The 16711-nt window shown below is 24.2% G+C and overlaps 1 protein-coding gene across 2 annotated transcripts; it reads left to right on the top strand.

Annotated features, from left to right (window-relative positions):
- Positions 1-10: 10 nt before the first annotated feature.
- Positions 11-16709, top strand: LOC122511282 (uroporphyrinogen decarboxylase). 2 transcript variants are annotated; one of them, XM_043626433.1, is made up of 8 exons: positions 11-149; positions 14386-14529; positions 14974-15271; positions 15419-15577; positions 15663-15824; positions 15986-16123; positions 16220-16393; positions 16474-16709. In XM_043626433.1, exons 3-8 carry the CDS (start codon positions 14978-14980, stop codon positions 16612-16614), a joined length of 1068 nt encoding a protein of 355 aa, XP_043482368.1. In that variant the 5' UTR covers positions 11-149; positions 14386-14529; positions 14974-14977; the 3' UTR covers positions 16615-16709. The 2 variants fall into 2 exon arrangements, with proteins under 2 accessions (XP_043482368.1, XP_043482369.1); XM_043626434.1 differs by lacking the exons at positions 11-149; positions 14386-14529 and adding an exon at positions 14616-14757.
- Positions 16710-16711: the final 2 nt, after the last annotated feature.

Here is a 16711-nt window from a genome sequence, read left to right as displayed (position 1 = left end):
CAACACGTACGAGCCGGTCTCCTTAAAAAGCTAAGGCAGAGGATGGCCAATGACAACTTAACTTGCGAATACTTTTAGCGTTACTGACGAGTAGTTGCCATCGTCCAAGCTTTTCTACAAGACTTCTTTGTGAAGGGGTTAGTACGCAGGTTCGTAGCGCATATGATATCGAAATTCAAATCATCATCTATATATCATCAATTCCAACATTTATAATCAGTATTATCCATCGTTATTTAACATAGATAACATATTATGACTAATTAAAAGTCTTCCAACTTCCACAAATCTCAACAAATCAATATCTTATTATTCTCGCAATTTTCTCCGAATTGGAATCTCCAATTTTTACACAGCTTGTGTATATCCAGAAAATAAAAACATCATCACTTTACATATGATCTATATATAATAATTGAGTTGTTGCGAACATTTTTTTTTATTACATACATTTTTTTTAAATAATTTATAATAATTAAATAATTTAATTGTCACGAAGTAATTTAGTAAAATTTTTGAAAATAATTGAATTCTTTCGAGAAATTAAAAAAATTGTATTCAAAATAATTGACTGTGAATTATAGAGAATAAATATATCTATACTTTTATAATATTGTAGAATTACGGTAAAATTCAATCCTAACTATAAAATTACAGTATAATTCAATTCTAAATACAGAATTACAGAGAAAACCAATTAAAATTATAAAATTACAATATAATTCAATTTCAAATTTTTGAAAATAATTCAATTATTTCGAAGAATTTAATTTAAATAGGTATATTAAAAATAATTGAATTCTTATAAAGAATTTAATTAAAATTGAATTGAAAATAATTAATTTCCTGTTAAGAATTTTGTTACTTACAAGAATAATTGAATTCTTGCGAAGAATATTATAACAATTTTCGAAAATAATTGAATGTCTGTGACGAATTTTATTATTTACAACAATAATTGAATTCCTGAGAAGAATCCAAATACATTTTTTGAAAATAATTGAATTCCTGTGAAGACTTAATATTTACAACAATAATTGAATACTTGATACAAATTTTATTACAATTTTTGAGAATTATTAAATTTAAGTAAAGACGTTTATTTAAAATTTATTATTTACAATAATTGAATTTCTGAGAAGAATTTTAATACAGTTTTTGTAGATAATTAAATTCTTAAGAGAAATTAAATTTGAATTGTACTGAAAATAATTGAATTCTTCAAAACAATTTGACAAAAATTTTTTTAAGCAATTTAAAAGTTCTTTAAAATAATTGAAATCTATCCGAAAAAATGTATTCAAATTGTAGATATTGTAAATAATTGAATTGTTTGAATTAAAATAAAAATTTTATCAGAATTTTAAAAATAATTTAATTCCTGCAGAAACTTATCCTTTTCGACAATAATTAAATTCTTGAGCAAAATTTCATTACAATATTTCAAAATAATTGAATTCCTCTGAAGAATTTTATTACCTACAATTTTTAAAAAGAAATTAAATTCTTGCGAAGAATTTTATTTCAATTTTGGAAAATAATTCATTTTTTTCGAGGAATTTAACTGAGATAATACAAAAATTAATTGAATTATTCAAAAAAATTTTATTAAAATTTTTTAAATAATTGAATTTTTTTATAGAATTTCTTGAAAATTTTTTTTAAAAATTTGAAATCCCCAAGGAATTTTCTTAAAATTGTATTAAAAATAATTGAATTCTGAATTAAAATAAAAATTTTATTACAATTTTAAAAATAATTGAATTAATTCGAAAAATTTTATTTAAATTTTAAAAAATAATTGAATATCTGCTGAGAATTTTATTATTTATGAAAATAATTGAATTTCGACAATAATTGAATTCTGGGGCAGAATATAATTATTTGAAAATAATTGAATTCCCGTGGATAATTTTTTTCTAATTTTTACAATTGAATTCTTGCTAAAAATTTTTTTTTACTGAGATAATTGAATTCTTGTAAATTACCTATTTTATTATACAATTTTTGAAAATAATTAAATTTTTTCGAGGACTGTAATTTAAATTGTTTTCAAAATAATTGAATTTTTTGAATTAAGGTTTTAAATTTTACCACTATTTCGAAAATAATTGAATTCATTCGATAAATTATATTAAATTTTAGGTACTAAAAATAATTGAATTCATTCGAAGAATTTTAATAAATATTGTATAAAAAATAATTTAATTCTTCTAAACAATTTTATCAGATTTTTTGAAAACAATTAAATTGTTTCGAAGAATTTTCTTGAATTATTTGTAATAATAGATAATAATAATAGTAATTGTTATGTAATTGCAATTAAAACCTGAACATGGAAATAAAAATATTTAAAATTAATGTAAATCTAAATTTTACATTTACATTTAAATAATTAAAAAAAAAGAGTTCAGACAACTTTTTATTCTTTGCAAACGTTTTGATATTCAAAATTAATGTAAAATTAAATATTACATTAGCAATTAAAATATTAAATAATTTGAAAAAACTGAATTGAGACGACGTTTTACTTATTTGCAAAAGTTGTGAACAAAAGTATTTTTAATTTACCACAAGTAACTTTTTTTCAAAGCCCACTATCAATTGTGAACAATTTTAAAAAATTTAATTATCGAAGAGAAACGAAGAGAAAGAGAAAGTGTGTTATTTGCAAGAAACGAATACCCTGCAAGGCACGCTTTCTTTCAAGATCATTGAACTGCTAAACTTATCCGTCCAAATGACTCAACGGGTTTGGCTATATCTATGCACATAATGCTTATTTCACAATATCTCCAAATTTTTTTTTTAATGTTTATACTTTGCAAAAAAAACACACTTTCTCTTTGACTGATTTTTTTAAAGCAATTCTTCAATTTTTTGATTGCTTGGTGTACACAGTACTCGAGATTGTTACCACACAATTGCAATTCTAATAATTTTAAAAGTCACTCAAATTTATGGATTTTAAAATAACAGTAAAATTTCAACTAAAGTGTAAATCTTGACTCAAAAAAAGAAAAAAAAATTCGGTTTATTCCTTTGAGTTAATCTGATATGAGAGTATAAAAATTTTTCTTTTTCTCAAATTCCAAGTTGAAAATTTAAAGCAGGATGGAATCTTTTTCTCATATTTTATATGCGAATTTCCTAAACGTGTGTCTTCCAAGAAGAAAGATAATATGAACATCTATGTGTCACGTTCAATTACAAACGAGAGAAAAAAAAATGTTGGAAAACGTGCCATGAGTAATTCGAGGTCAAAGATTTTTTTCTCAGATTTGACATTAAACGCTCTTGGATTGTTAATTTCTGAAAAATTTTTTTCTTTTCGAAAACTATTTTATGAATATGCTTCTAATACATATAAAATAACGTAAATTGATATTATATTTATTTAAATAAGATAAAATTGAGCAAGAACATTAAAGAATTCAAATCAACTTTTACGATAATCAATCTTACAATCATGGAAAAAAATTATTAAAAAGAAAAAAAAACATTAACCCTTTGGATTATGCAATAATGACACGAGATGAAATATTCATCAGAATGCGCTTCCACTGTCCAAATAAATTTTAATTCACTGTAATAATGAGAATGAAAAACAGAAAAAAATATCTTGTAAATTAAAAGAAAGATTATTTAGCAAATTATTTAAATTAAATTTGTCAATAAATTTTTTAATTTTCGTTTTGTCCTCGATTATTTATTTTTTGATTTAAATATTTTCTTTTTATTTGAATATTTTCTCTTTTCTTCACTGTCAATGAGTATTGATGAATGAATCACTCAATATAAAAACAAAATATCGCGCTTCGTATTTTTATGCAACTTTTCTGAACTTTGAATGAAAAGAAGCTTTTGCTTTGCTAAAGCTTTTAGCTTTTGTTGATAAACAAACAAGATTAATGCTGGAAGAAATTCAATTCGGGGAAAAATGTTTATTACTTTTATTTACTGTTAAATTTTAATGCGTTCCTTAAACCGTGCGGCATTATTTAACCTTATGATTGTTTTTTCCGGTCGTTTTTCAATAGTATAAACAATCTTTCAGAATGATCTCGTGATAAATTTTTGCACTTTTTTTTATGCAATTGTTGAAAAAAATTCTTGTTATTGTTAAATGACATTAATCAAATCGTGTATTATAATCTTACGTAATCAATTAAAATTGTCATTTGTTAAAATCTTTATCAATTTTTCTAGAATTTTTAAAATAACAATTTCAGACCTCGGATTGACTTTAAAGGGACAAAAAAATGTCGTTTTTGTCGATTCAGAGTAGAAAAAAAATTGGAAAAAGTCATTTATTATATTTAGAGTTGTCACAAGAGTGATTTTTTATTTCTTGTATTTCTTACTAAATTTATTCAAAATAAGTATTTTTACCAATTTTTAAAATAAGTATTTAAATACCTATTATTATTATTAAATATTAAAAATTGAAATTAAAAAAAATTGGTTAATGTTAAAAAAATTTATAGGGTCAGTTGGGGTAAATAGAAACAGATTTGCTAAGTTTCACCAATAACATAAAGTTTTTTCTTTTAAATTGGAATACTTTCGGTTTTTTTGTGTATTGCGTTATTATTTCACTTCCGTGGAACAATTTTATGGCGAAGTAAAAAATATAGGTATCATTAAATCGCAATAATCAACTGTTTCTATTTTCCCCTAAATTTTTCAACTTTGCAAAAATTTAGGGGTAAATAGAAACAGTTCATTATTTCTTAAAAAAATTTAAGAAAAAATCAATTTTAAGTATGGAAATGTTAAAAGACACAAAGAATTACATAAGAAATTGTGTTATTTATAAAATAATTCAAATTAATAATTAATAATGCATTACATAAGTTTAAAAATAAACCATGCCAAAAGTTGAAACACATTACACAAATAAAGGTTTTTTCTCTCTTTTTCTCTTCTATAGTGTTGTAGTTTGATAGAAATAATTTTCTCATTTATATTATATGAAATATTATTGAAATTTCTGCTGTTTCTATTTACCCCGAATTTCCAGTTTTTAGGGGTAAATAGAAACAGTCTCCTATTTTTTATTAAAGTTTGCAAAATGAAAAAATCAAAGTTGGTTTTTGTTGTAGTATTAATAAGAGATAATTATTAGTATGAATTTTTATTTTATTTTTTCCAAATGCGAGTCAAAAAAGTGAAAGGGTGTCTTCTTTGATTTTCAATTTTTTATGCAATAGGAAATATTTTTTTATATACTGCTGCTAATTGACAAACGGAAGATGGGAAAATACTTAGAACTTGTTGGGGGTGATATAAGCTTCAAGATGTAAGGCCGTATTTATTTTTAAAATTTTTTATTTAACTGAAATAACGACTGTTTCGATTTACCCCTTGTTTCTATTTACCCCATCTGACCCTAATCAACAATAAAAAATTGTTTAAACAATTTAATAATTTATGAAATTAATACTGAATGTTTGTATAATAATTACCTATTAAATTTCGGGTAAAAAACTAGAAGAAATATACTACAAATTGATTTTTTTCAATTATGTTCTTTTTTCCAAAGTTAATTAATTAATATATTATTTATTTAATAAAAGTGAAATTATATGAAATTTTTTATTTCAAGAATACTAAAATATGATTTCTAATGTACTTATAAATTTTTTGAATGTTAAAAACTTTATTTTATAGCAACATATCGATTTTTCATACTTTGTTGTAAACAAATAAATATAAATAAACAAAAATTAAAAAATCGGCATCAAGGAATCAATAGAGAATTTAGTAACGAAGATTTAAAAAAAATTTTAGTTTAATTTGAATGAAAATTTTGAGCTCTAGACTGATTTTGACACAAAAAATACATTTGGTCCCACTGTGCACCGCGCAATTCAAAGTAGATATTCCTTTTGGGAAAGACAACCCGAGCGTAGCTGTTGTTATTGCACGCTGCGGCTCAATTTTAAAAAAGTTCTTTAAGAATTTAATTATTCAAAAAAAATTCCATTTAAGAATAAATAATTAATCAATAATTAATTAAATAATTGAAGAAAATTGAATAATTTATTTCTCAAAAAACCTTTGAAAAATTAAAATAAATGATTTAGAAAAAAATTTAGTTAAAAATACTAAGAATTTTAGATGATTTGCGTTTACATGTTTATAAATAATTCAATTCCAAAGGGTTGATATTGAAATTTTAAATAATTTAATTGCAAATTCTGAAGAAATTTTCAGAAAACTTGTTTCTAAATTCTTTTGAAATTAGTTTAATTTTTGAATATATTGATGAACAATTGAATAATTATTGAATACTTGTAAAAGTTTCGAATAATCAAAATTTCTTAAAAATTAATTGCATACAAGTATGGATTTCAGAATTATTTTATATAAACTTTGTTTCTTAAATAATTGAATATTCAAAGAACTTTCTCAGAAATTAATAAAAATAATTGATTAAAATGCTAGTATTTAAAAATTTAATTCATCTCGCTATTTATGCAATTTTTAGAATTATTTTCTAATTATACTCAATTAATCACTATTAATTCACCAGAATAATTGAATTTTCTTTGACCTTTTATGAAACAATTTTTTTTCAGATCACAGATTATAATAGATTACGTGATCGACCTTCAAGTAATTACATATTACGTTTCTCCTCTTACCAACAATAAAATTTTACAATCCTAAGATATTTATATTTTTATTCTATGAATACAAAAAAAACAAATTAATATCAATTTTTATTGATCAGGAAACCATAAGCCAGTTTTATCCTAACCGTCCTTGGTTTAATTTCAGGATAAAAATGATTTTATGGTATATCGAGGTATATAATATTGTGAAACTAATGAAAAAAAACAGTTCTGTTCTAAATAAACAAATTCAACAAAAACTGATCAACTCCTTTTGATTTGAAATTAATGACAATATTTAAATAATTCAAGATTTTCATTCAAATGCAAATATTTTTCAACTACAAAAAACACATTTGTCATTTTGAAAAAATGAAATAATAAAACTAACAATGCAAGTTCTTTAATGATCTGTAATCAGGCGCCTTATTTTTTGTCTCTAATTAATGATCTTTCATTGATTATAATAGTGGTTTGTATGCCATTTCTATTTTTCTTTTTACTATTTTAGATTTTTTGTTTTCTAAATTAAATGTTTTGGAGTAAAAAAAAAGAATTTGTATTTTCATTTACAAATTAAATCCAAAATGAGTTTTGGAGTAAATGCGGAAAAGCATTTTTTCAGTTTTATTTTTATTATGTAAAAAGTTGAAAATGAAAAATATTCAAAATTGAAACTATGAAAAACAGTTAGACAAGGATATAAAAAATTTCATAAGGTCTCTATTCGGAAAGTGTTAAAGGCCCTGACGTCAAAAGTGATCAAGGTTGTGCACGTCCGAATCGTAATAAATTAAATGTTTAACATTGCCTACAGACGTGCACATCAGTTCACGTACTGAAATAATTAAAAATCTTAAGTGCGTCATAAAATGTTTGATAAGTAGTCTGTTGTATGCATGCATCAAGGTCAATAGCCGAAACGGCACTTGTCAAAAAAAAAAAAAAATTAATTACATAAATTTCCTTCAGTCGGAAAAATATAATATTTATCAAAAACATTCCTCCTCGAAATGAAAATATTTACTCGAAAAATCAACTTTGTAGTATGTATTCACCTGATTTCTTTGAAAATCACATACTTTATATTTTTTTCTTTTCCTCGTGTGAACGAATCTGACAATTAAAAATATCGTTCTCTTATATCATTTTCAATTTATAGTCTTTTTTCTTTCATTATTTTTCTCACAAAAGAAATCAAAACATAATAGAAAAACTGCTATATACGTTTTTTTCTGTAAACAAATATAGTGAATAGGAAAACATTTTTGCAAAATCAACAATTTTCTCAAGAAAGTGTAAATATGACATAATTTAGAGCGCTTTTATGTTTTTATGAGCAATTTGCAAGCATTTAATAGAAAATCATATTGCGTGCAATAAATTATACATTATTATGATTTCTGCATCTTTGTTTTTACATCAAAACAAAGTGCACATGTTTTAAAAACACGAATGCTTATTGACATATTAATATATGCAATTAAAAGATAATTAAACAACTTTCCTCTGGATAATGTATTTTTCGAAAAATCTCCTCAGATGAAAAAATAATATAAATAAATCAAACTACCTACCTTATTTTAAAAACAATTTTTTTTACATAAAATTAACTGCAAATTATCCAAATTTATTTTCAAGATTCTAATTTAATTATTATTTTCTAGAATTTTTTGCTTACTTAAACTTCTTCTCTAAATTATTTTTAATAATTGTTAAAACTTTTTTGAGAATTCAACTATTCAATTTTTTTTCAATTATTTAAATAATTATTCAATTATTTATTTTTGAATAATTGAATTCTTAAAAAACTTTTACAAAATTATTAAAAAATTAATGATTTAGAGAAAAATTCTGTAGTTGAAAATTGTAGAAAATTATTTGAATTTTGAAAGTTGTAATTTTTAGAAATAATTTAATTTCAGAAGGTTTCAAGTATTTTCTTAATTAAAAAAATTCTTAGCAGAAATTCAATTATTTTTTTAGATTTTCATAAAAATTTTCGAATGAATTTAATTATATTTATAAAACTAGCTGTCGTACCCGTCTTCGACGGGTTTTAGTTTCTACAAATACATTCAATAGTGTGTCGACCAGTCTCGAAAAATGGGAAATAGCGGGGAATTTAATTTGACCGGAAAAAATAATATTTAGCTACCATTAACTATTTCATTAGAAAAATATTACTATTTTAAATCAGTGATTGACTTTTTATCATCAAATAATTTATTTTTAATTAATTAAAATGCAGAGAACAATGTTTTGTCAATTATTTGTAGAAATTTAATTATTGTATTATAAGTTAATCCAAAATTTCCACCAGTTTTTGGAGTTATAGTGAAGTCAAATTCGAACTAATTGTATCATAATTGCTAAAATCTAAAATAAGACCTATATTGCAGGCTGAATTCACAGTTTTTCCCGATTAAATTAAATTCCTGCATATTTCCCGTTTTTTCCAGTTGGTAGAACCCCTGTTAAAAGTAGGGGAGAGTGGGGAAAAATGGGGTACCTTTTTGAAATTGGCTGTTTACAGAGAACCAAACGAATAAATCGATTCAGCTAAACTTCAGAATTCTTCTTTGTACACTTAGCTTTGAGGAAATTATGATAATAGCGGAGAAAAAAATTTTTGAAAGAACTTATATCGTATTTTCTAAGAAAGTGCTAAAATCCCATTTTGCCCCACCCGTGGGGCAAAATGGGGTGGCATCAAATAACTATACAAAACATTGAATATTTTTTCAAAATTCATTAAATTCTTGTTGTATGAGATTATAAATACAAACACAAAGTAGGATTCTTCATTATTATGAAAAAACAAGTAATATTTATTAGAATTTAACAAAAAATCATGGATATTGCAAAATGTCGATATATCGATAATGAAACATCGATAGTATAAATGCCTCGAAGCAAAAATATCGATTCTTCTACAGGAAACCTTTAAATATGCATAATATAATGTTTTTAAATAGTTTTAATGAAGCGGCGTAGCTTCCGGCATGCCCCACACTTAGGTACCCCATTCTGCCCCACACTGCATATTAAAACAAAATGCAATGTTTACAAGTTATTGTAAACAATTAAACAATCTATTCTATTGGAAATTACTCTAGAATAAGTACTGAAAAAGATCCCACACTTGCCAAACTAAATGCATTATCCCAAAAAGTTTGGAGAGCACTTTAATTTTGAAAAAAATTCATATTTTTTTTGCTTAAAACTTAAAAGTTGTATAACTTTCAAAAAAAAATTTTCTTTGGAGTGTCTTCATAATTAATAACAGTTTCTTATCAACATGAATGATATATGTCGAGGGAAAAAAAATTAAAAGTACCTATCATGGAAAAACAGAGGTACCCCATTTGACCCGCCTACCCCATTTTGCCCCACTCTCCCCTATTAGTAAAAACAAAAACCCGTCGAAGAGTATTTTCATAAAATAAGTGAATTTTTGTAGCCATTTGTAGTTTTATTTATTGTTAATTCTTATCAAGAAAATTTATATTTGATGAGAAAAGATACACCTGGAAAAATTTGGACAAAGCTGGGAAAAACCGGATAGTTTGTTAAACAAAAATAATAATAGACACCCTCTTTAACTTTTGCCTTTACATAATGCTCAAAACATCCCTAAAAGTTAAATCTAGAATTAAAATAACCAAACTTTTTACTATCTAAGTTTTTTCCCAGTAGCATAATGCAAGTATCGTATCACATATTCTTGAATTCCTGCAGTATCAATTTTATCATAAGAATCTCCATTTTTAATATTTTCGAAATTTTTTCAATTGAAAAATTTTCGATTAATTGGATAAACAAATAATTCTAAATTCCATTATTTTGACGTCAAAAATTTATCAGAGACTTCAAAAATACTGCTGAATTAAGCTTGATAGTAATTGGTCTGTCAATTATAATTTTTCAATTTTTTGATATTAAAAACATTTTTATACTTAGGACTTCCATCTTATAGTTATAGAACAGTATTTTTTTCAAAATTGTGCTAAAATATGACTAAATAACATGTAATATTTAATTACAGAAAGTTTAAAAAATATACATTAAAAAATATAAAATTTGGAAATTTTCCATTTTTTTAATTTTTTGAAAAAATTGAATACCTCCCGTTCTAATTAATATATTTAAAATCTGTAAATTTATTGTTTATATATATATATATCTTACAAAAGTCATAACTGATTAATTTACAGCAATCTGTCAAAATTTAAAAAAAAATTTTAATTGTTTGGAAAATTCATAATTTTTTTTCATATTAATATTATTTTTTAATTCAATTTATTTTTATATATCTTTAAAATCATTTATATTATTAGTAAATTAAAAAATTTATGCCAATCTGCAAAAATTGAAAAAAAAAATTTTTTTGAATTTTTTGAAAAATTCATAACTTTTGTTCAGCTCAATATTTTTTCATCAAATATAGCTAATATTTTAAGTTAGACCAATACCTGAAAGATTGCCAAATTTTACTTCAATCGGTCAAGACGTTTTCAAGTTATACGCGAACAAAATTTTGCGGACATACATACATACATACATACATACATACATACATACATACATACATACATACATACATACAGACAGGAAATTTTCTATTACCATTTTTGGATTCTCCGTTGTTCAAATAAATAAATTATGCTACAAAAAATTAATTTCGTGCAATGTACAGACTAAAGTCTGATTTTATTAATATAGATTGTGATAAAATTTTTATTTGAATTCAAAGAATTATAAATTATTTTTAATACAATTTTAATGTACTTTTTCTTGATGGATTTCAATTATTTTAAAAAATCTTAAACAAATTCCTTTAAAAAAATTACAAAAATTCAATTATTTCATGATTTCAATTCAATAAATAAAAAAAAAGTTTTTAGCAATTTAATTTTGAAAATTTTATTCTAATTTCAAAAGAATTTAAATACAAATTTTCTAATAATTTCTTCAGAATTTGCTATTAAATTATTCTAAATTTCAATTTGAACCCTTTTGGAATTCAAGTATATTTATAAAAATTTTAAACGCAAATCATGCAAAATTCAATTATTTTCCATAATTTCTAACTAAAATTCTTCTCTGAATTAATTATTTAAAATAATTTTTAAGACGGTTTTTTGAAAATTCAAGTAGTTAAATAAAAAAATGAAGTTTCTTCAAATTAATTATTAAAAAAAAAATAACTTTTTCAGTAATTTATATATAATTTTATATTTAAGTAAAAAGAACTATTATTTTCTAAATAATTTAAATTTATATTTAAATTTGTTAAATTTTATTATTTATGTGTATTATTTTTGCTGGACACTAACATTCAGAATTTTCTTATGAAATCTAGAAGTATATAATATTTCTTCAGTATTTTTGAGACAACTTCCTGATTTTCCCCCGATTTTTCTGACCTGTGGCAACCGATATTAATAATTATTGATAAAATTCAAAGCATTTTTTTTGTTTAATACCCACGTCTCGTTTTCACTTACAATGTAATCATGTATTGATGAAAAAAACTACTTTAACTAATGTTTAAATGAAATTTTGTAAAAATTTTGTTAGAAAATTATAAAGGAAATGTACACACAGGTGCAAAATATGCAGCTCATTATATTACAAAATTATGACGGTAAAATTGCTCTACGAATAAATTTGAAATAACGCACCAATCATGAACTATACAATCTACCTAATTACTTTATTGCTGATATTCATTACGCAATCCTATCACAATTTTTATAAGGAGAGAACTCCCCCCCCCATATCTGACGAGAAAAGAAACAAAACAAAATTAAATTAAAAAAAAACTTTTTTATAATGCTTTTTCTATTACGATTCTAGATTAAAACTATCAGTTTATGCAATTTGAAACGCTATCATACTTGTTTCCTGAATATAACTGCTATATCCTGTTATTCTACAATATAACAGTACCCACATACAATATGACGCTTGAATAAAAACTTCTTACTTTACATGAATTTATATTTTCAAATTAAATTTATAACGTTACTTTATAATGTCAAAAAAGAATTCTAACCCAAATGTGTAAAAAGAAACACTGTTCTTGTTTTTGTTATTATACTTTAAAAAAAAGAATATGACTCAGATAGATCATCAATTAAATTTAAATGAGTAGATAAAATGTTGTTCATTATTCTTTAAAAAAACCAAATTAAATGTAATTAAGGAAAAACGAATGCAAACTTCGCATTTTCTTTTACTTTTTTGTAAGACGCGCGGTGATATTATTGTTTTTCGAAAAAAGAAAAAATGTTCACTTGACGCTGACAATAATGAGAAAAAAAATCAATTATTAACAAAATTTCAAATTAAATATTAACAGACGTATCTGTTTGAAATTGAAAATGTTTCGGACATTGTAACTATTTAATTACATATCGCGAACCACTAAACAATAATTATTTCAACATAATTCTACTTGTCTTCAAGTTGCAGCCTATTTCTAATAACCATCCATTAATTAATCATTTTTTTTTGTAATAAATAAATTTTTTCTATGAAATATTTTCACGAATCTAACGACCTAGAAAGATTTCAATATTTTCACATATTAAAATATAAAATTGATTTAAAATACAAAATTATGATTTTAAAATAAAAATATAGTCAATAAAATAAAATAAGAGAAAATTACTCACAGGTATTGTTATAAAGTTAGGCAAAAGTTGTTGAGTGCACGGTTGAAGATTACATACTTCCTGGTGATGCCAAGTGATAGAAAAGCGTGAAATGAGGTCATCCCCTTCTCTCTTATACTGCGATTCACTTTAGATTTTGTTTTTCGCGTAGAATTTTATGTTAATTTACGTTCTAAAAATACAGTTAGAAATTAAAGGAAAAAAATCATCTTGTAATGGGAAAATAAGGTTGTATTATAATTATAGATAATTTTCAAATTAAATTAGAAAAATTTTTGCTGTCATTACCGGTGCATGTTGAACAAGAGACAAATAAGACTGAATAAAACTACAATGTAAATTGCTGGAGCCAAATGTCAATCAGCGCATGTTTTATTCCCATTCCAGAATTTATTTCTTCCTACACTTTGCCAAACGCTGCGTCGTACTGCATCCACCCACTAGAATCTATATGTATAACAATTATATTACACTCATTGCAATTTTGCCATTTTTATTTCTTGCACATGCGCGCAAAAGAGCTTTAAAAAAGCCCGAAAGCTTTTTTTGTTTACTAACGTCTTTGGAAATTACTTTTATTTTAGTCTTTTCAATAGTCTTTCCAATGTTAAAGTTAAAAAATGTTTCAATCTTTCCGTATCGCTTGAATTCCTTAAATTTGATAACAATCAAGATTTAAAATTTTTAGGTTAGAATAAAAATAACAAAAATCTAAAACTCTAAAATAATGAAAATATATAAATATAATAGCAAAAATATGATCCAAAGGTAAAATCATATAATTTTGTACTGATAAACACTACAATAATGTACTAATAAGGGTATAAATATCATAATATTCACTAATTTCAATTTGTGTAAATCGTGTACCTAAATTTATTTAGAGACAAAAGGTGCACGTGGATTTTAAACCGGTTTATTAGTCAAGTAAACAATGTTCACTATAATATACATTACCATAAAAAACTTGATTCTATGGTTGCAATTAAAACTTATAATCTGCGAATTGTGATTGTCCATTTTTTCTAATTTAAAGTTTTTGATCATTGTTCGAGAATAAATTTGGTTTGTTTTGGTTTCAGATAACTACATAACATATTAGAATAATTACATAAACATTTCGCCGAGACTGCAGGTCCATCTACCGGAGAAACTCAAAAGTTTCAGTACGTCATCGATCAGCTGATTGTGACACGTGTCTAATAGGTTATTCGGCAAAAAGATAGGTATTTATTTGTTGTTTTATATTTATTACTTATACAGCCATATATAAAAAAGTTGTTTCAATTGCCCTCGATAATTTTATCTCCATTATTATTTTTGCAATCATAACCAAAGTCGTTGATTTTTACTATTTACAATTTTTACCATTTTTCCTTTATAATGTTATCAAAATTTACTTTTATTTTACTTCATAGTTCGTTCATGGAATGACTGTCATTTTTCCACTGAAAGTAAAATTCATTTGTTTATTACAATTTTATTATAATGATTATAATTCTTTGCTGTATAATGTTGAGGAGTATTTATAAATTATATTATTCTTATAATTGTACTGTTATTCGATAGAAAAATTATATTGTAATTGTGCAGTAAATTTAGATCTACCTCGAGATATACTGTATTCTTACTGATGAATTTAAAATGAAAACAATTTTTAATGATTTCAGAATAATGGAACATAATTTTCCTGAATTGAAAAATGACAGAATTCTTCGAGCAGCCAGAGGTGAAGAAGTTGACAAGATTCCAGTTTGGATAATGAGACAGGCTGGCAGATATTTACCCGAATTTAGAGAATTGAGATCAAAAAATGATTTTTTTACAATTTGTCAAACACCGAATCTTGCCTGTGAAATCACACTTCAGCCCATAAGAAGATTTGATTTAGACGCTAGTATTATATTTTCTGATATTTTGGTCGTTCCCCAAGTAATGGGAATGATTGTCGAAATGAAACCCGGTGTTGTAAGTATATTTAAAAAAATAATATTCTACAGTTTCCACAATTACAAATTAAAATACAAATCTTTAATTTCTTTTTTTCTCTTTTTCTTGTTACTTTATTTTTATTCTCCTACACTTTTCAACTGTTTAATTATAAATCTCTTTCAGGGTCCCGTATTGCCAAATCCACTTTTAGATCCTTCACATCTATCCAGGTTGATTTTACCAAATGTTGAAACTGACCTTAAATACGTCGGTGATGCAATAACACTAACTCGTCATAAACTTGAGGGAAAAGTTCCTCTTATCGGATTTTCTGGAGCTCCAGTAAGTTTTTATATTTTAGAAAAATGGAAAGAAATTTCGAAATATATTTTTAATGGGAGATTTTTAATTTAATTTTTAATTACAGTGGACATTGATGTGCTATATGATAGAAGGAGGTGGAAGTTCCATGATGTCGAAAGCTCGTCCTTGGCTCTACAAATACAGAGAAGATTCTCACAAGTTACTGCAAATGATCACAAATGTTATTATTGACTATCTTGTGTTACAAGTTAAAGCAGGAGCTCAAGTAAGATAAATTAAATAACAATTACATCTAAAATTTAACATTTCACCGAGTGATAAATTCTACTTCTAATTAATTTAATTAAAGTTTAATTAGTTTTAAAATTAAATGTTAATTTAAATTCAACTTTCTTATTTTTAAATATTATCAAATTTCTATTATAGTTACTTCAAGTATTCGAGAGCAATGGAAATTTTCTCAATCTAGAACTGTTTAAGGAATTTTCCTTTAAATATTTAAAACAAATCAGCGAAAAAGTGAAAGAGAAACTTAATGCTGAAAATATTCCAAATGTTCCAATGGTGTGTAGAAATTTTCTTATTATCTAATTTTAAGATTTATTTTTCAACTTTCTTTTGATATAACATTGCTTGCAATTTTTAAATGTCAATATTTAGATTGTATTTCCAAAAGGAGCCACTTTAGACTCACTGGAATTATTGGCGAAGGATCAATGTTATGATGTAATTGGTCTTGACTGGACTGTAAATATTCAGGAAGCCAGAGAACGATTGGGAAACAATGTTACTTTACAAGGAAATATGGATCCTTGTGCGATGTTTGACACTAAGGTAAATATTACACAATTTTTTCTGTTTCTCTAAAAATAAAAACTGCATAATTAATCAATCGAAAAATATCCTTGTTTCAGGAAAACGTTTTAAATCGTGCGACCGAAATCGGTAAAAACTTTGGTAAACATCGCTACATTGCCAATTTAGGTCATGGTATTTTACCAGAGACTCCAATAACGTCTGTAGAATCATTTATAGCAGGTGTTCATATCAATTAATTGTCATTTTTTTTAAAACCTTGTTACTAATTTTTTGTTTCGTCTCTTTAGTAAGAAACCACAAACATATATTTAATACATTTTATAAAAGATTATT

This window comes from Leptopilina heterotoma, unplaced genomic scaffold, assembly GCF_015476425.1.
Source record: "Leptopilina heterotoma isolate Lh14 unplaced genomic scaffold, ASM1547642v1 Lhet_81, whole genome shotgun sequence".
NCBI lineage: Eukaryota > Metazoa > Arthropoda > Insecta > Hymenoptera > Figitidae > Leptopilina > Leptopilina heterotoma.
Note: the sequence above shows the minus strand (reverse complement) of the source record. Positions and strands in the feature narration are given on the sequence as shown.